Source organism: Oryctolagus cuniculus, chromosome 18 (genome assembly GCF_964237555.1).
Source record: "Oryctolagus cuniculus chromosome 18, mOryCun1.1, whole genome shotgun sequence".
Taxonomy (NCBI): Eukaryota; Metazoa; Chordata; class Mammalia; order Lagomorpha; family Leporidae; genus Oryctolagus; species Oryctolagus cuniculus.
In genome coordinates this window covers 6,069,750-6,089,581 of record NC_091449.1, presented here as the reverse complement: position 1 = coordinate 6,089,581, position 19,832 = coordinate 6,069,750, and the positions used below count along the sequence as shown (strand labels likewise).

The following is a 19,832-nucleotide window of genomic DNA, read 5'->3' as shown; positions in this document are numbered from 1 at the left end:
GCATACATGTCACACACACACACGCATAAAGACACAGACACAGAGAAACTTTCCTCTGCTGGTTTATTTGCCTGAGAGCTGCAACAGGCAGATCTGGACCAGGCTGAAAGCAGGAGCCAGGAACTCCATCCTGGTCTCCCACAAGGGTGGCAGCAAACCAACCACTTGAGCCATCTTTTGCTGCTTTCCCAGCCTCATTAACAGGGAGCTGAATCAGAAGTGAGGCAGCAAGGACTCAAATCACTACTTTAATTTGGGGTGTTGGTGTCTCAAGCAGTGTCCTAACCCATGACACCAAGAGGCTGATCCCTGCTTCTCATTTTCCAAGGGATTAAAGCGAACTATATGGGTCACACTTGCAGTGAGAAGGAGCTGAAAGACTGAGGAAATAATTATTGCCAGATTTTCTTAGAGAAGTAACAGGGTTTAAAACTGAACCATGAAGTTTTGGAACATTTACTATACCCCAGAGAGCATTCACAACGCTTCACATGTGTGTGTGCAAACATCATTCATGTTGACCTGTCCTCATTTTACAAGCGAGCCAGGCTTCACTCAAATAAGAATGGGAGGAAATAAAGTAGCTGAACAGCAACTCACTAGGCACAGATATCAGAGGCAGAGAAAAGAAACATGGGTTTTCAAGTTCTAAAAATGGTCACGGCTTGCAGCCATCACTCTAACATCAGTGTGGCCCCAGGCTCAAGGAGTGGAGTTGGGGGAGGGTTGGCCTGTATTCCTGGCACAAACACCAGCTTGACTGAGATTTTCTGCAAGTTAAGAAGGTGCAAAAGCGATACACATGGAGCAGAAACCTCATTTCCAGGTTGGAGTTTGATCTTTTCTCAGACTGTGGTCCTTGGTACCAGAGTCTCTGGAAGTGCCAGGCAGGGAGCCCGGAAACCCATCAGCCACACAATCCCGAGGGTTCATAGCGTTATTCTCCAGTGTCCCTCATTGCTAAGCTGTGAGGATGAGCAGGTTAGGTGCATTAAACATAATTTTGACCTCTAATATTTTCTAATTAGCGTCAGCACATAGCCTCTCTCTAAAACAATGAGAACACTTTGAAGAGTTCATGAAAATTGAATTACAAGAGAAGTTTATGCCAGTGTACCATCATTTTTGATTCCATGCACATGAGGAGTCTTTCAAATGCTTATTGATAATGCCCAGTGTGAGAAAGCATGAATGGATTACATTTTTTTTTTTGCACCAGAAAGTCTTACTTTGAATCCAGTTTTGCATGAGTGGCTTATTCCTGTGAAAGGATTAGCAACAGTCTGAGAAGGAGGAAGGGAGGGTGAGGAAAGAGAGAGGGGGAGGGGGAGAGATCTTCCATCCACTGGTTCACTCACCAAATGTCTTCAAACCATGAATTCCATCTGGGTCCCTCCTGTGGCTGACCGGGGCCATTCCTCCAACAGTTTCTGAGGCACAGTAGCAGGGATCTGCTCAGAAGCAGAGCAGCATAGACTCCAACAGGGGATACCAGTGATGCACATGGCTTCAGCTTAATCTGCTTAACTTGCTGGGCAAGACCATCTCCTCCCTTAACCCTGCCCTTCCCATGAACATTTTTAGGAGCTTTCATATAGTGTTAAAACACACTGTTACATACTTAATTTTTTAAAAATGTTGGGGACGGCAAACACCAAGCTACAATGTGTTGTTTAAATGCCCACGTATGCGTTGAAATGAAAAGTGCTATAGGAGTAGCATTCAATAAAGTAGTGAACCAGATCAGAGGCCTGGGTGAAAATCCTCTCAATGTAATTGAGTTGTGGGGATTAGGGTGTGTCACGTGATCATCCTGGGGCTGTGGGACAGTATAAAGCTACAGGACATGGTCTCCTCCCCCTCAGCCTATGTCTCCACTGGTTGTGCTGGAAGCTTCTGTCTCCAGCTGAATTGCCCCTGTGCCTGCACCTGAACAAACTCAGAGCTCGAGAAAGACCACAGGTGAGTTTCCATTATTGTTTTGGGCCTTGGTGTATTAAATAGGAAAAATAGGAGGGTGGGGACAATCCATGGAAGGTGGTGTTAAGAGTTGAGGAAAGGATTAATTAACTGCTTCATACTTCCCAAGATAGAGCCTGATTCAAACCATATTTCTGAAATGTTCATTATTAGATAAAGGGCACCATTTCCCCCTAACTTTCTGATTTAGATGGGGTGGCTAGTGAGCAGTAAAGGGGCCATTGCACCTTTGACTGAGGGCTTCCAAACAGAGTGTTATTCACTTATCTTTTCTTTCAATGTACTCAGTGCCTTGTTAGAAGCTAGTTGAAATTCAGGGCATAAGAATCCAGTGGCTTCCGTTTCTCTTTCCCCAGGGAGGCAGATGCCCTTGGCCAGCACCATCCACAATGGACCCCAACACTCTTTCCATGGAACAGGGGAAGGAGCTGTTAAAGCAATGGGGGATCCCACAACAAGATGTGAGTATGGGAGATACTGGGTCAAGTGAGAAGTAGATGGAATGAGATGGCATCAAAGCTGAGGGTCAGTCCGAGGCAGGTACTCCTCCCATGATCAGCTGTAATAGTCAGTGTTTAAAACTCTCTGTACATTGCACTGGCCAATTTCAAAGGACGTTAGGAGAACACAGGCATATGCAATTGCTATGGATCTTACTTCCCTTCAGCTCACACCAGCATTTCCCCCACACTCCACTTTCTGTTTTTGAAACTTTATTGAAGTTACAAAAGTTTCATGCATTTCATCTAACAGATTTAGGAACATAGTGGCACTTCCCCCCTTACCCTCCCTCTCAGATACCCACTCTTGCTTTTTACAGTGATCTATTGTCAGCAAACTTAGTGATCAGAGAGTGAGCCCTACTCTAAGTAAAAGAGTCAACAAATAGTATGAAGAGAATGGAAACAAAGCAAGACCCTGTTCCTTCACCCATTGGTACTATTTGGAGGTCACCAGCAAGTTCACTGTTGGCTGTGGAATAACGAAAGTTTAAGGTGCTCACTGCTGTAAGCATGTGTTGAAACACTGCAGTTGCCCCACAAAGGTTTTCCTTGGAGATTTACTTGTTTGAAATGCAGAGCTACAGAGAGATGGACACACCGACACACACAAACATACACACACACACACACACACAGACTGATTGGTTGATTCCATCTGCTGGTTCACTGCTCAAATAGATGCAAAGGCCATCAGAAGCCAGGAGGCTGGAACTTCATGCAGGTCTCTCATGTGGGGGCAGGGGTCCACATACTTGAGGCATCTTTTGGTGCTTTCCCACAACAGACTAGCAAGGAGAAGGGTCAGAGATGGAGCAGCTAGGAATCAAACTGGTGCCTATATGGATTACCTCTGTGTCTCAAAACCGGCTCCTCCTAAAAGGCTTACAAATACTAACATGGTAATCAAAACATTTTATTTTTTTTATTTTTTATTTTTTGACCGGCAGAGTGGACAGTGAGAGAGAGAGACAGAGATAAAGATCTTCCTTTTGCCGTTGGTTCACCCTCCAATGGCCGCCCCGGCTGGCGCGCTGTGGCCGGCGCACCGCGCTGATCTGATGGCAGGAGCCAGGAGCCAGGTGCTTTTCCTGGTCTCCCATGGGGTGCAGGGCCCAAGCACCTGGGCCATCCTCCACTGCACTCCCTGGCCATAGCAGAGAGCTCCCCTGGAAGAGGGGCAACCGGGACAGAATCCGTGCCCCGACCGGGACTAGAACCCGGTGTGCCGGCGCCGCTAGGCGAAGGATTAGCCTAGTGAGCCGCGGCGCTGGCCTAATCAAAACATTTTAAACAGAAAGGAAAAAGGCTGGCACTGTGGTGAGGTGGGTCATTCTGCTGCCTGCATGCCGGCCTCCCATATGGATGCCGCTTTCTTCCTGGCTGCTCCTTTCCCTACACAGCTCTCTGCTATGGCTTGGGAAAGCAGATCACCCAGGTCCTTGGCCCTTTGCACCTCATGGGAGATCCAGAAGAAGCTCATGGCTCCCAGCTTCAAATCGGCCCAGGTCCAGCCATTGTGGCCATTTGGGGAGTGAATCAGTGGATGCAAGGCTTCTCTTTCTCTCTCTCTGCCTCTGTCTCTCTGTAACTCTGCCTTTCAAATAAATTATAAATCTTACACATACTTAAACACAAAGCCTTCTGTATAAGAAAAAGAAAATGCTCAAGTGACTGGGAGTTTATCTTCTCTTTTCCCAAAGTCACTTCCTGCTTGCAGGCTGAAAGTTGAATCTTGATGCCTTTTTTCTCTTTATCAGATCGATTTGATGGTGGAGAAGTGGGTAGTTGTTGCCTCTGTTGAGGCCATGTTACGATTTCCCTTGAAGCCTGGAGAGGATCCCACAGCCCGCTGTGTCTCCCAAGGGAAATGTCAGCTTACGGTGGACCAGCCCCAAGCAACTTCCCAAAGACCAGATGACCCAAAGGACAGGTAAGGCCAATTTGGGGAGTGAGCCATGGGGCCAGGACCTGATTCCCCAAGGGCCCTCCATTTCTGCCTGAACAAGGCTGCAGGACACTCACTTCACAGGAGCTTGACTTTAAAAATTTAACAAGATTTGTTAATCACAGGGTTTGCAAGCCAGGGCAATGCAGCCCTCACTGGAGATCAAAGAACCTCTCCCAAGAGAGGAAGGAATTCTCCTATTGAGGGAGATGTCCTGCTCAGGGTCTCATGGAGTCCTCCTGATGCAAATGAAGGATTTCAGCTTGCTCAGTTCTGACTGGCTTATGCACATGCCCTGTTGGGAACTGTTCAGTTTGACTGGTTGATCACAGACCGCATCAATTTGTCAACTTCAGCTTTTCAGAAGGAAGGATTGTATAAAGGTCAAGCACTTACTTATCGATTTTCATTCTATGTCCAAGAATAGTGCGTGTGACTGTCTCCCTTTGCCTCACTGTCACCCAGCATCTAACTTACTTTTGCCCTCAGTTAACTTGAGAGAATTCATTTTGTTTTGACAAGGTGAAATATCAAAGCTTTGTCAGAGCATTCTGCCGGCTTTGTGGGTAAGAAGTTACTCTGTGAAAATAGAGAGTTTTTATGATCTGAAATACCAGTTGTTGGCCACCCTTCTGTTGGCTTTGCTGGGGCTTTTAGTCTGGAGAGAGAAGCTAGACCAACACTCAGAACCAAAAATACTTTTGTGTAGGGTTGCCAATTCACTATCACCATCTATTAGAAGCCTTTTAATTAAGTGGTCTTTTCTTGGGCAGTTTCCTTTTTTGGCAGTAGGTAAACACTACAATGAGTTCACAAAATAGGTCAGAATGGGGCATCTATCACAGATCCAAGATGTGGTGGATGCGGGTTAGTACTCAGGAAGTCCCTCCAATCTCTCCTGGGAGAAATAGACGTATGAGGGGCTTGTGTCATACATTTTGAATTTTTAAATTTGTTTCTTTGGACTAGGAAAACCAATGATCAATTAAAGAGCAAGCCCGATCAGAAGCCCAAGGCTATGCATCAGATGGCACGCCATTCAGTATGTCATCAGCCTCGAAGGCCCCTGAAGGACAATAAGCCACAGAGAAGATCGGTGTGCCAGAGGGCTTCCCCACCAGATGGAGAGTACAGCAAGGTAAGCGGAGCCTTGGGGCTTTCGAGAACAAAGGAGTCCATGAGGAGTTGGTTTAAACACGGGAATCTGTGTGTCCATCCTTCAGTTATTCCTCCTTAGCCAAGCCGGACTGGTTTGCCTTCTCTTTACCTGGCTGATCGGCACATTCAGAGCCTGTGGGGAACAGCCACTATCATCTCCTTTAGATGTGAAAGTTCTACCTCCTTGGATTCCTGGATTCAATTGGCTCTGGGAGGATCATAATATCTTGAGTTTCTTGGCAAATAAAAATCCATGGGTCTATGATCTCCCACCAAAGAATATTGAATTTCCCTAATCTTTATATCCACCTTTGAAAACTGCCTGTGATTGGTACCCTCTCATGTAATAACCACTTCCCCTACCCACAGGTGAAATGCAAGAACTGTGGAGCCTTTGGGCACTTGGCAAAAAGCAAGAGGTGCCCCATGAAGTCCTGGGGCGGGGCCGTTCCCTTACTGGCCTTGGGTCGCAATCAGGAGAAGGAGAACCTGAAACCCAAGAAACCTGACGAACTTCAGCCTGCAGAATCCTTGAGGAAGACTGAGAGACAAGAGGCAGGAACTCACAGGTAAGGATTCTGCAGGCACAGTCTGAGCCCTGAGCTTTGGCTACCAAGAAGATTGTGCCACCCCCTCTTCTTTCCCTGGAGCTGTCTCTAGGCATAGACAGACAACTGCAGAGAAACAGACAAGTGCTCCAGACCTTCCAGGGGTGCACACCGAGCTCATCCTATTCTAAGAACCACTAAAGGGAAGGGCTGTGGAATACCTTGGAATGCTGCTCCTGGCAGCCAGAACAGCCACAGACTAAATGAAAGTGCACAACACTGAAGTCACACTAGGGAACGCAGCACATCCTGGGGGTGGAGGGGCTTCCCAGACAAGAATTGAACCGCTGGAGCCAAGTTCACAGGGGCTTCAGTGCCTGCCTCACTCCTAAACAAGGGCTAGCATGGGGCCCTGGGAGTGCTCTTGGTTTGGTTTGCTGTCCCTCTTGGAGACAGGTAGGAAAGGTACCTCAGACAGATAACAGGATTTGTTCTGCAGGCATGAAGGGCAGCAGAGGAAAGCTGGACCACAGGCAACACAGGGGAGGCCACAGAAGGAGCCGAAGAACTCTGAGGCAGCAACAGAACCATGTGCCTATCTGAGGGTGAGTCCTACTCCCGCTTCTGCAGTGTGATTTTTTCTCTGCGTACTTTTATTTGCTTCATTCTATGCCCTTCTATGTGGGAATCATATTAAAACCAAGGCTGGCCCACAGAATCCTGTTTTATTTGTCTGTATCCCATGTTCCAGTTGCTTTATTTGAATTTTTATGTCACTATTTGCAAGTTGGCCAGTGAATGCTAGTGGAGGCATGTTGATGCATCCATGAATGATTTGATCATGTGCTGTCTTGTATCCATCCAAGGCATCTTTTACACTTTTATTAATCCTATGTTTCCTTTCCAAAAGATGTTTCTCATTTACACTCTCCATATTGGATAAAGAAAGGATTAGGTAGTTGACATGTGTGTTCTTTTTAAGATTCTTAAATTTATTTGAAAGGCAGAGTCACAGAGGGGCAGAGGTACAGAGATAAAGAGAGGTGTGGGAGGGAGTTCTTCCATCCACTGGTTCACTCCCCAGATAGCTGCAACCACAAGCTGTGCAATCTGAAGCCAGGTGCCAGGGGGTTCTTTCTTGTCTCCCAGGTGGGTACAGGGGCCCAAGGACTTGGGCCATCTTCCACTGCTTTTCCAGGTCATAGGAGAGAGCTGCATCTGAAGTGAAGCAGCCTGGATGTGAACCAGTGCCCATATGGCTTGCTGGGACTGCTGGCGGTGGCTTTACCCACTATGCCACAGCACTGGCCCAAGAGAGTTTTCAAAGCTCATCACAGGGTAGTTGTCTTCTGCATTTAACTGCCCCTTAACAATATGATGGTGCTCCATCAGCAATCTACCAACATGCAATCAACCTTTAAAACCTGTAGGAAACATTTTCAAAGTCAGATACAGCTTCGTAGAATTCGCTTCCTATTTAAATTTCACAACACTCTCTGTGCAACACATGGATCGAAAACCGGAATGTGGTCAGCCCTTCTCACCCCAGCACCACATTCCACAGTGCAGCCACTCCCTTGACCTTAACAACAGACAAGGTAATGATAGTCTTGTCCTATCTGCCACACACAAGAATCAGACTGATGTCATACTCTTTTCCCCTCACTAACCTGAGTAGACAATCTCTGAAGATGTGACTGGATGATTTCATTATTTAGTTCTGTGAAATTTAATTTCACATGTACTGTCTCTTTATATTGGCTGCCTCGTCCCCTTTTGTGGTCCTGATTTAGTTGCAATCTTGTATGTGCTACCTGTATGTGCTACTTTCTCTTCCTATTTATATTAGTAATCAATATCCTTTTTTGTTACTAACATGCTGATTTTCCATTTCTGTATGGTTGACTATGTGAGTTCTTCATCCATCTGAGGGGTCTAATGTGAACTTTCTTGCCACAGCATCCTACTAGACCGTTGCCTGTGCAAACATCCAAGAGGAAGTCGCCCCTCGGCTCTGCACTGCCATGTCCACTGCCTAGTGAGACACCTTATAGATCACGCTGGGCTACCCAGGCTCCAAACAAAACACCTCAGCTGAGCACTGACGGCCCAGCCCAGGTATCTGGGGTCAACTTTGCTGACTCCCCTCACCATGTTCTAAAGAAATTCACCCCAGGCCCAGCTGGCAGTGCCAAGCTAACAGCCAAAGGGCCTGATGTTTCCTCTTGTGACACTCTTCAACCTGCCAGGAAGACACCTACCCTGGGTCACAGGTCTAATCCACAGGCACAGATCAAAGTTGCGGAGGTGGATTCAAAGTTGCCTCCACAGCCAGTCACAAAAAATTGTGTCCAGAACTCCAAACTCAGCACCCAGGCTCCAGGCAAGAGGTCTGCCCAGGACACCATCCAGACAAGCCAGAATCACACCAAGAAGACAAGACTCTTCGTTTCTCAACCTCTCTCCAGTACAAGTGGACCTGCACACTCTCGGGCATCCGAAGTGTCCACAAGGACGCTAGTCCTGAAGCCAATTTCTGACCCTCAGCCTCCATCTAACTCACATTGCTCAAGCTCAGGCCAGAACTGCCCAATCTTCCAACCTCGAGTGTCCAGTGGTGTTCCAGACATGACACAGAGAATCGGCCCCAAGAAACAGGACAGTGCCAGGTCCAGAACCCCTCCCGCATCCAATCCAGAGAAGTCTACAGCTGCTTGTCAGAACACTCACGTCTTAAAGGAGTCTGAGAGGCAGGGTCCCCAGGTCACAAGGAGTGTCCTCTATGAAGATCTTCTGGTCTCTTCCTCCTCTGATGACAGTGACTGAAAGGGAGAACTTGTGTGGGCCAGCATAACCAGCACAACAAAACAAATGGAAGCACAAAGATAACAACATACGTAAGCAACTTTTTGGGGCCTCTGATGGCACAGCTAATTTTCCCAGAGCGTTCTTGATTATCATCCTTCTTCAGGATGGGAGGATGTGACTTTCTTCTCCTAGGAAATCCACCTGCCAAGACTGGCCTTGATGTGTCTAAAGGCTGCCTACAAGACTCCCACCCCCACCCTGACTCTGGGTCAGAGAAGATGGCCTCAGGTCTTCAGGACTTGGAAGTGACTGAGAGCCTTAGGTGGGGGAAGCATCAGGGAGCAGGTCTGCTTTGAGACTCAATGCTGTGATACAGGATCAAAGGGTGGAGCCTAACACAATATTGGGGATCATCACTTGACACCACCTATTTAATGGTGTGAGATGGAGCTGCTTGAAATGGGACTTAGGAAACTGTCCTGAACAGGCTTTTGTAAATTGGATCTCATTATGTGAGAAACTTACTGAACACATGTTCAGTTATATGAGCCTCTACTGTCACTAGAAAGCTGTGAAATCCACCTGTCTGTGTGAAGAAAAGACTAGCCCTTGTGTAGCTAGCTGTCAAAGGGCCCATATGTGGTTGTTAAAGGTCTATTTTTTAAAAGTACCCTCTCCGGATCCTTGCATTGTTGAGGAAGAGTTTTAGTGGGAAATTCTTGGCTTTGACTCACTGGGAAAAACTGTCTTTCCTGAAGGAGTTTGGTTTTATTGGTGAATTCATTCAAATCCCTCCACAGTGCATGCTCACATGCTATGAATGGTTTCCAGGTATTAGAAAAGGAAACTGCACACTTTGTGAAGTTGATTGAACACTGACCTGATTGAAACTGCACACTTTCTGAATGTGATTGGACACTGACTTCCACTGTGATAAAGTATCTCAGCTCATCTGTAAAGGAGACATCCACAATACACCCAGGATCAGAGTTACTGAGAAGATTAAATACATTATGTAAAGTATGTAAATAATGAGAGACACATGATAAATTCCACATGCATTTCTATCCTTTGATCACAAGTAAGCCACAGAGTAGCCTCAATTGTAAGGAACACTACATTTTGTTATTGAAAGTGATTATAAAACTATGGTTTATTATCAATAAATGTATTGCTAAGTTTACAGGTGTTTTGATTTTTATATCACTTCAGCCCAATTCCCTTTTTTAAAAAGATACACACACACAGCAGCCTATAATTCATGCACACAGCTGAATCTCACGCAGTGCTTTCATCGATTTTTGCGAAAATCTTGTATTTACTGCAACCTAGGCTGCTAAGGGAAACGTGACATCACACCCCTCTAGGATCCAAAGCTTGTTATTAAAATGAGGCAGGTCGCACACATCAGCGACCTGTGCGTTCGAACGGAACACGAATCCTGTGCATATTTCCTCATGTTCAGAGGATTCCTCAGTCCTACAGGCGCAGCTGAGAACGGCACTCCCTTTCAACAACCCGCGCTATCTGCACACCCACAAGAGGGTTTTCTAAACCTGAGGGAGTCTTCCGGGCCTCTGCTCTGGTCAGTGTGAGAGAAGCACCTGTGGAAGCCGCTGCAGGGCCCCTGTGGTATCGGAGCCCCTCAAGCTCGGGCATCCACACAGCTCGGGGCCATGCGTGTCTGGGCAGCCATTACGTTGCAAGTAGCAGACTCTGACGACGCCGCCATTGGCGACACAGTCTTTTGGCACCCAGTTCCTCAGGGCTGGAATGCCCGCAAGGCATGCTGGGAGATGTTGGAAGGTAACTGGAGCACGCCAATGTCCGGCCCTGCACATAGGCATGCGCACTGGTGGTGAGCAAGCCCGAAGGTAGCGTGAAGTCATGAGGACTGGCGAGGCCGTGAGCGGTCTGGGAACCTGCTGGAGGCTCTCCTGCCGCCCTTGCGCGTGCTCCTGGCGTCTCCGTGGCCATCCCTCCTGTCTCTAGTGCCCTGGGAAACGGCCCTGACGGTGTTGAGAAGCACAGAGCTTCCGTCCACGCACTGCACCCTGGGCACTAGGCTGCTCCCTGTGCTGCAGCTGAAGCCAAGCCTCCCGCTCTTAGGACAAGTGCCTGGCTCCTGGGATGGCAGCTCCTCCACACGGGTCCATCCTTCCAGAAATGCCACGGCCTTCCTGCTTAGTCCATCTGAGGTCCATGGGAAAGCACCCTGGCCCCGAACCTGAGACCTGGGAAACCCTGAGGGATGGGGACCCTCAGCGTTCCTAGGGTCATTCCTGAGGGCTTCACTGTACTTGGGAATTTATAGAAGAGATTTTTATAGAAGAACTCATCAATGGCTTTGGTTGAAAATGTGTTGCCTCCCTGATTCAAACGTGACAGTCTGAGCCACTTGAAGTCAAAATAGCAGGTAGAATAGGAAGAATTGTACGAGAAAGAAACACATCTGAAGTTGCTGAGGGGAACGAGTGCCCTCATCAACCCTGCAAAATGCAGTGACTGCTTGAACAGCATGCGAGGCTGCCCCTGATTAAAATAAGTCTTTGAGAACGGTCTCAAACTTTTTCTGTTTTTAGAGATAAGTCTCTACTTGTTCTTCCTGGTGACCTGGATCTTGTAGGATTGTGCTGATTTAGTTTTCTGGACCGCGACCCAGACCTGTTTCCAGAGCCTTGCAGAGAAAATAAGCAATTTGTTCAGAGTAATGGGAAGTTCATGTTACAGAGGACTGAAGCTGCTATCACTGGTTTATTCTCCGGGTGACCTCAAAGTGCAGGGCTAGGCCAGGCTGAAGCTGGGTGCTAGGACCTTGTACCTTGCAATGGGGTGAAAGTGATCCTATGGGATGCTGGCACTGCACATGGCTTAACCCACTGCTCCACAGGCCCCCTCCTTATTGTTTTCAAAGGATTTTTATTTGCTCATTTACTTGAAAGGCTGAGTTTTCGGTGGGAGAGGAGAGAACATTTGCCATCTGCTGGTTCATTCCCCAAGTGGCTACAATGGCTGGTGTTGGTCCAGGCCAAAGATGGAATCTGCAAGTCATCCTGGTCTCTCAGCTAGTCAGCAGGGGCCCAAGCAGGTGGGCCATTTACTTCCCCAGGTGCATTAGCCGAGAGCTGGATTCCAACATGGGATGGTGGTAAGTACAGATGACAGACTAATTCGCAGCATCATTACACTGACCCTGAATTTACTGTTTTTTTTTTTTCTAAACATGGATGTTATCTGGATGGTTCTGAAAATGAAATTAATGTCTCATGGAGTGTACTAGTTATATCTGACTATGGTAACAAATGACCTCATTGAGCATGTTAAAACTGTAAGTTCTCAATAAAATCAAACTTGTTTTTTAATGCATACCCCTGGATATTTCCCTGAAAATGTAACTAAAATAGTGACTAAAATAAGAAATGCATTCCATGTAATTAAATTGATTTGCTCTTAGGCATATGAGAGTACGTTAAAAGTGTTCACTGCAATATAGTTACAAGATAAGTGTGGTGCAACCAATTCTGAAATCCATGCATGATTTTCCATAACACACATTTTGCAATGAGCTTTTGAAGATTCTGCATAAGCATAGATTTCAGAAAAATTTTGGCCCAAGAATAAAATTAATTTTTAATTCACCTTCTACAAATTTTTGAAAATCAGAGTTACACAAAGAGCGAAGGAGAGGCAGAGAGAGAGAGAGAGAGAGAGAGAGAGAGAGAGAAGGGTCTTCCATCTTCTGTTTCAGTACTCAATTGGACACAATGACATAGCTGCGCTGATCCAAAGCCAGGAATCAGGAGCTTCTTCTGTGTCTCCCATCTGAGTGCAGGGGCCCAAAGACTTGGGCCACCTTCCACTGCTTTCCCTGGCCATAGCAGAGAGCTGGATCGGAGGTGGAGCAGCCGGGTCTCCAGCTGGAGCCCCTATGGGATGCCGGCCATGCAGGCATTTGGGGAGTGAACAGCAGATGGGAGCTCTCTGTGTGTCTGTGTCTACCTCTTAAATGAACAAGTCAGAGGACCACTTACAGGATGTGATTCACTGCTATGAAGATCATACATGTGATTGGTTTTTTCCACTAGGCTCTGAGACAGTGTCATGAGTGCCACAGGTCACCCAGCTCGACAAGCCTAATGCAATGTGTCAGAGCATGGGGAAGAATCGCACAGAATCATGACAGTCTTTTCAATAGGATGTATTGTTCAATACGCTCCATAATCTCCATAATATATATTCAGTGTGCACACTTACAGGCCAGTAGCACTCAGTGTACCATTAGTCCACAGGTCATAACACACATCTAGGGGTAAGACAATGTCTACACTATCCAGCAACAGGAACAAGTGTGAATCCTCCACCTGTGGTGCTGGCACACCGGGTTCTAGTTCCGGTTGGGGCACCAGAATCGGTCCCGGTGGCTCCTCTTCCAGTCCAGCTCTCAGCTGTGGCCCAGGAGTGCAGTGGAGGATGGCCCAGGTCCTTGGGCCATGCACCCACATGGTAAATCAGGGGAGGCACTTGACTCCTGGCTAGGGATCAGCGTGGTGCACTGGCTGCAGTGGCCATTGGAAAGTGAACCAACAGAAAAAAGGAAGACCTTTCTCTCTGTCTCTGTCTCTCTCTCTCGCATATCCTATTCTGCCTGTCCACTCTGCCCTGGTCCCCGAGGGGATGAAGGAAGAGTAGTTGTGAGGCTTGCCTTTTTATCTCCCTTCTAGAGTAGGTGGGCATTGAGTGTGTCCCAAGGTGTTAGCAATCAGAGGCTCATCTTTTTGGGTGTCACCATCCAGATGCTGATGTTTGGGTGTGACCAGTGGTGTGTTAGGGGTCTTCTGGGTGTGGCCAATTGTGGTGCAGTAGTGTGGGTGAAGTAATGTAGTAGAAAGCTGGTTGGCTGCTTCTTATGATGTAATGTCGCCCAGTCCTTATGTGGCTTCATCACCTGTGTCTGTTCTGACAGATGGTCTGGGCAGTTCTTGGTGCTTTGTAGCCTTAGCTTAAGAAACTTTCTTTTGGTTTTGTATTTTCTCTTTGTTTTTGGATTAGTGGTGCTCCTTAAGTCATTTGGCACTTCTGTGGGATTCCCCACAGACAGCTGTTAGTTTTCTTTTTAACAAAGATAGTGCATTTAACCACTATGCTATGCTGACAGATAGATTACCTGTATTGAAAACACACACACACACACAAACATACACACACACACAAACATACACACACACATTTTGGGTTTGTTCTCTGTCCCTTTATTTTAGTGTGGTAGGGCATTATTTTATGTTTGCTGGAGCAAATTTTGTTTTCCATTTTGTGCAAAGTTTTATTGTCTAGGCCAATATCAAATGAATAAACATTTAGAGATGTTAGTAATAAAATACAAATGCATGGATTGTCGTTTCATATTATAGGAGCATGAATCCTGACAAGTTAGTTGGGTTTAATGAATGCAAGAATGATTCAGTGTTAGAAAATCAAAACTAACAGGCTGGCGCCATGGCTCAATAGGTTAATCCTCCACCTGCAGCACCAGCAACCGGGTTCTAGTCCCGGTCAGTGTGCCGGATTCTGTCATGGTGGCTCCTTTCCAGTCTAGCTCTCAGCTATGGCCCGGGAGTGCAGTGGAGGATGGCCCAAGTGCTTGGGTCTCTCTCAGTGTCCACGCTGCCTGTCAAAAATACAACCAAAAATAACTGTACTGTTTTTTATGCCAAACATGAAAGTGTAATGATAAATGTGACAATCATATGTCTTACTGTAAATGGTGAGACAGAGAGCTTTAAAATGGGATAAAACAGTGTGAGGTAAAAATTTAATCATTACTCATTTTAGATTATATACTTAACTAACACGTGACTTAAATAATCTTTAAGAAATAGGAAAATATCTGTTTTTAACTGAAATATGTAAAATAAGTAAATTGTAGACTCTTGAGTGTACATATACTTTTTGTTTTTTTATTTTTATTTTTTGACAGGCAGAGTGGACAGTGAGAGAGAGAGAGAGAGAGAGAAAGGTCTTCCTTTTTCCTTTGGTTCACTCCCAATGTTTGCTGGGGCCGGTGTGCTGCAGCCAGTGCACAGAGCTGATCCATAGCCAGGATCCAGGTGTTTCTCCTGGTCTCCCTTGCTTGTACAAGGCCCAAGCACTTGGGCCATCCTTCACTGCACTCCCGGGCCATAGCAGAGTGCTGGACTAAAGAATAGCAACCAATACAAAATATGGCCCTCCAACCAGGCCTAGAACCCATGTGCCAGTGCCACAGGTGAAGGATTAGCCTATTGAAACTCCTGTGTGTGCACAAATACTTTGAAATTTGGATTCAGACAGTTTAGGATTGTTTGAGAATTTTGTTATGCAGAGAAAATGTCACAGGACATTTGCAAGTGACAGTTGCTATCCTTTTGTATGATTCAAAGTTATAAGCATTTTGCTTTAAAATTTGTTTAACTGAAATGCAGAGAGAGAGAGAGAGAGAGAGAGAGCGTGAAACCTATCTTCTGGTTCACTCCCCCAGTGTCTGCCATAGCCAGGGCTAGGCAGGCCAAAGCAAGGAGCCAAGAACTCAATCATGGCCTCTCATGTGGGGAGCCAGGCCTCAAGTTCTTGAGACCTCATCTGCTGCTTCCCAGAGCCTCCTGGAATGGACAGCAGAGCTGGGGATCAAACCCAGGCACTGTGATATGTGTGTGAGTTTCCCATGTGGTGGTTTAACTGCTGCTCCAACACTGGCACCATGATAGCTGTTATCTTAAACCCTTTGTTATATTGTCCCATTTTCATTAAATACATCTTCCCTAGCTATAAAAAGGAAAGGGTCTTGTCGGAATGAACAGATGAGAGTGTTTTCAGTAGAGATACAATCACTGTCTCTTATGAGTCCTCTACACACCTAAGGATAGGGAAAACATTTCCAGCCCAGAAGTAATAGGGTTTAAAACTGAACCATGAAGTTTTGGAACATTTACTATACCCCAGAGAGCATTTACAATGCTTCACATGTGTGTGTGCAAAGATTATTCATGTCAACCTGTCCTCATTTTACAAGCGAGCCAGGCTTCACTCGAATAAGAATGGGAGGAAATAAAGTAGCTGAACAGCAACTCACTAGGCACAGACATCAGAGGCAGAGAAGAGCAACATGGGTTTTCAAGTTCTTAAAATGGTCATGGCTTGCAGCCATCACTCTAACATCAGTGTGGCCCCAGGCTCAAGGAGTGGAGTTGGGGGAGGATTGGCCTGTATTCCTGGTGCAAACACCAGCTTGACTGAGATTTTCTGCAAGTTAAGAAGGTGCAAAAGCGATACACATGGAGCAGAAACCGCATTTCCAGGTCGGAGTTTGATCTTTTCTCAGGCTGTGGTCCTTGGTACCAGAGTCTCTGGAGTGCCAGGCAGGGAGCCCAGCAACCCATCAGCCACACAGTCCTGATGGTCCACAGCGATACTCTCCAGTGGCACTCATTGCTAAGCTGTGAGGATCAGCAGGTTAGGTGCATTAAACATAATTTTGACCTCTAATATTTTCTAATTAGCGTCAGCACATAGCCTCTCTCTAAAACAATGAGAAGACTTCGAAGAGTTCATGAAAAATTGAATTACAAGTGAAGTTTATGTCAGTTACCTTCATTTTCCAATCCATGCACATGAGGAGTCTTTCAAATGGTTATTGATAATGCCCAGTGTGAGAAAGCATGAATGGATTACATTTTTTTTTTTGCAACAGAAAGTCTTACTTTAAATCCAGTTTTGCATGAGTGGCTTATTTCTGTGAAAGGATTAGCAACAGTCTGAGAAGGAGAGAGAAAGAGGAAGGGAGGGTGAGGAAAGAGAGAGGGGGAGGGGGAGAGATCTTCCATCCACTGATTCACTCCCCAAATGTCTACAAGCCACGAATTCCATCTGGGTCTCTCCTGTGGCTGACCGGGGCCCATCCTCCAATACTTTCCCAGGCACAGTAGCAGGGAGCTGCTCAGAAGCAGAGCAGCATAGACTCCAACATGGGATACCAGTGATGCAGATGGCTTCAGCTTAATCTGCTTAACTTGCTGGGCAAGACCAACTCCTCCGGAAACCCGCCCTTCCCATGAACATTTTTAGGAGCTTTCATATAGTGCTAAAACACACTGTTACATACTAAATTTTTAAAAAATGTTGGGGACGGCACACACCAAACTACAATGTGTTGTTTAAATGCCCACGTATGCGTTGAAGTGAAAAGTGCTATAGGAGTAGCATTCAATAAAGTAGTGAACCAGATCAGAGGCCTGGGTGAAAATCCTCTCAATGTAATTGAGCTGTGGGGATTAGGGTGTGTCACGTGATCATCCTGGGGCTGTGGGACAGTATAAAGCCCAGCAGGACATGGCTCCTCCCCCTCAGTCTACCTCTTCACTGGTCATGCTGGAAGCTTCTGTCTCCAGCAGAATTGCCCTGTGCCCACACCTGAGCAACCTCAGAGCTCGAGAAAGACGACAGGTGAGTTTCCATGATTGTTTTGGTCCTTGGTGTATGAAATGGGAAAAATAGGAGGGTGGGGACAATCCATGGAAAGTGGTGTGAAGAGTTGAGGAAAGGATTAGTTAACTGCTTCATGCTTCCCAAGGTAGAGCCTGATTCAAACCATATTTCAGAAATGTTCATTATTAGATGAAGGCCAACATTTCCTCCTAACTTTCTGATTTAGATGGGGTGGCTAGTGAGCAGTAAAGGGGCCATTGCACCTTTGACTGAGGGCTTCCAAACAGAGTGTTATTCACTTATCTTTTCTTTCAATGTACTCAGTGCCTTGTTAGAAGCTAGTTGAAATTCAGGGCATAAGAATCCAGTGGCTTCCGTTTCTATTTCCCCAGGGAGGCAGATGCCCTTGGCCAGCACCATCCACAATGGACCCCAACACTCTTTCCATGGAACAGGGGAAGGAGCTGTTAAAGCAATGGGGGATCCCACAACAAGATGTGAGTATGGGAGATACTGGGTCAAGTGAGAAGTCGATGGAATGAGATGGCATCAAAGCTGAGGGTCAGTCCGAGGCAGGTACTCCTCCCATGATCAGCTGTAATAGTCAATGTTTAAAACTCTCTGTACATTGCACTGGCCAATTTCAAAGGACATTAGGAGAACACAGGCATATGCAATTGCTATGGATCTTACTTCCCTTCAGCTCACACCAGCATTTCCCCCAGACTCCACTTTCTGTTTTGAAACTTTATTGAAGTTACAAAAGTTTCATGCATTTCATCTAACAGATTTAGGAACATAGTGGCACTTCCCCCTTACCCTCCCTCTCAGATACCCACTCTTGCTTTTTACAGTGATCTATTGTCAGCAAACTTAGTGATCAGAGAGTGAGCCCTACTCTCAGTAAAAGAGTCAACAAATAGTACGAAGAGAATGGAAACAAAGCAAGACCCTGTACCTTCACCCATTGGTACTATTTGGAGGTCACCAGCAAGTTCATTGTTGGCTGTGGAATAACAAAAGTTTAAGGTGCTCCCTGCTGTAGGCATGTGTTGAAACACTTCAGTTGCCCCACAAAGGTTTTCCTTGGAGATTTACTTGTTTGAAATGCAGAGCCACAGAGAGATGGACACACCGACACACACAAACATACACACACACATACACACACACAGAGACTGATTGGTTGATTCCATCTGCTGGTTCACTGCTCAAATAGATGCAAAGGCCATCAGAAGGCAGGAGCAGAAGCCAGGAGCCTGGAACTTCATGCAGGTCTCTCATGTGGGGGCAGGGGTCCACATACTTGAGGCATCTTCTGGTGTTTCCCACAACAGACTAGCAAGGAGAAGGGTCAGAGATGGAGCAGCTAGGAATCAAACTGGTGCCTATATGGATTACCTCTGTGTCTCAAAACCGGCTCCTCCTAAAAGGCTTACAAATACTAACATGGTAATCAAAACATTTTATTTTTTTATTTTTTATTTTTTGACAGGCAGAGTGGACAGTGAGAGAGAGAGACAGAGATAAAGGTCTTCCTTTTGCCATTGGTTCACCCTCCAATGGCCGCCCTGGCTGGCGCGCTGAGGCCAGCGCACCACACTGATCCGATGGCAGGAGCCAGGAGCCAGGTGCTTTTCCTGGTCTCCCATGGGGTGCAGGGCCCAAGCACCTGGGCCATCCTCCACTGCACTCCCTGGCCACAGCAGAGAGCTGGCCTGGAAGAGGGGCAACCGGGGCAGAATCCGTGCCCCGACCGGGACTAGAACCCGGTGTGCCGGCACCGCTAGGCGAAGGATTAGCCTAGCGTGGCGCTGCGCTGGCCTAATCAAAACATTTTAAACAGAAAGGAAAAGGGCTGGCACTGTGGTGAGGTGGGTCGTTCCGCTGCCTGCATGCCGGCATCCCATATGGATGCCGCTTTCTTCCTGGCTGCTCCTTTCCTTACACAGCTCTCTGCTATGGCTTGGGAAAGCAGATCACCCAGGTCCTTGGCCCTTTGCACTTGCACAGGTGATCCAGAAGAAGCTCATGGCTCCCAGCTTCAAATCGGCCCAGGTCCAGCCATTGTGGCCATTTGGGGAGTGAATCAGTGGATGCAAGGCTTCTCTTTCTCTCTGCCTCTGTCTCTCTGTAACTCTGCCTTTCAAATAAATTATAAATCTTACACATACTTAAACACAAAGCCTTCTGTATAAGAAAAAGAAAATGCTCAAGTGACTGGGAGTTTATCTTCTCTTTTCCCAAAGTCACTTCCTGCTTGCAGGCTGAAAGTTGAATCTTGATGCCTTTTTTCTCTTTATCAGATCGATTTGATGGTGGAGAAGTGGGTAGTTGTTGCCTCTGTTGAGGCCATGTTACAATTTCCCCTGAAGCCTGGAGAGGATCCCACAGCCCGCTGTGTCTCCCAAGGGAAATGTCAGCTTACGGTGG

The 19,832-nt window shown here is 46.6% G+C and overlaps 1 protein-coding gene across 1 annotated transcript; it reads left to right on the top strand.

Annotated features, from left to right (window-relative positions):
* Positions 1-2,369: 2,369 nt before the first annotated feature.
* On the top strand, positions 2,370-8,960 carry LOC100358133 (protein FAM90A27P-like). The gene is made up of 6 exons (XM_002722361.3): positions 2,370-2,441; positions 4,241-4,413; positions 5,398-5,566; positions 5,956-6,155; positions 6,634-6,739; positions 8,094-8,960. Exons 1-6 carry the CDS (start codon positions 2,370-2,372, stop codon positions 8,958-8,960), a joined length of 1,587 nt encoding a protein of 528 aa, XP_002722407.3.
* Positions 8,961-19,832: the final 10,872 nt, after the last annotated feature.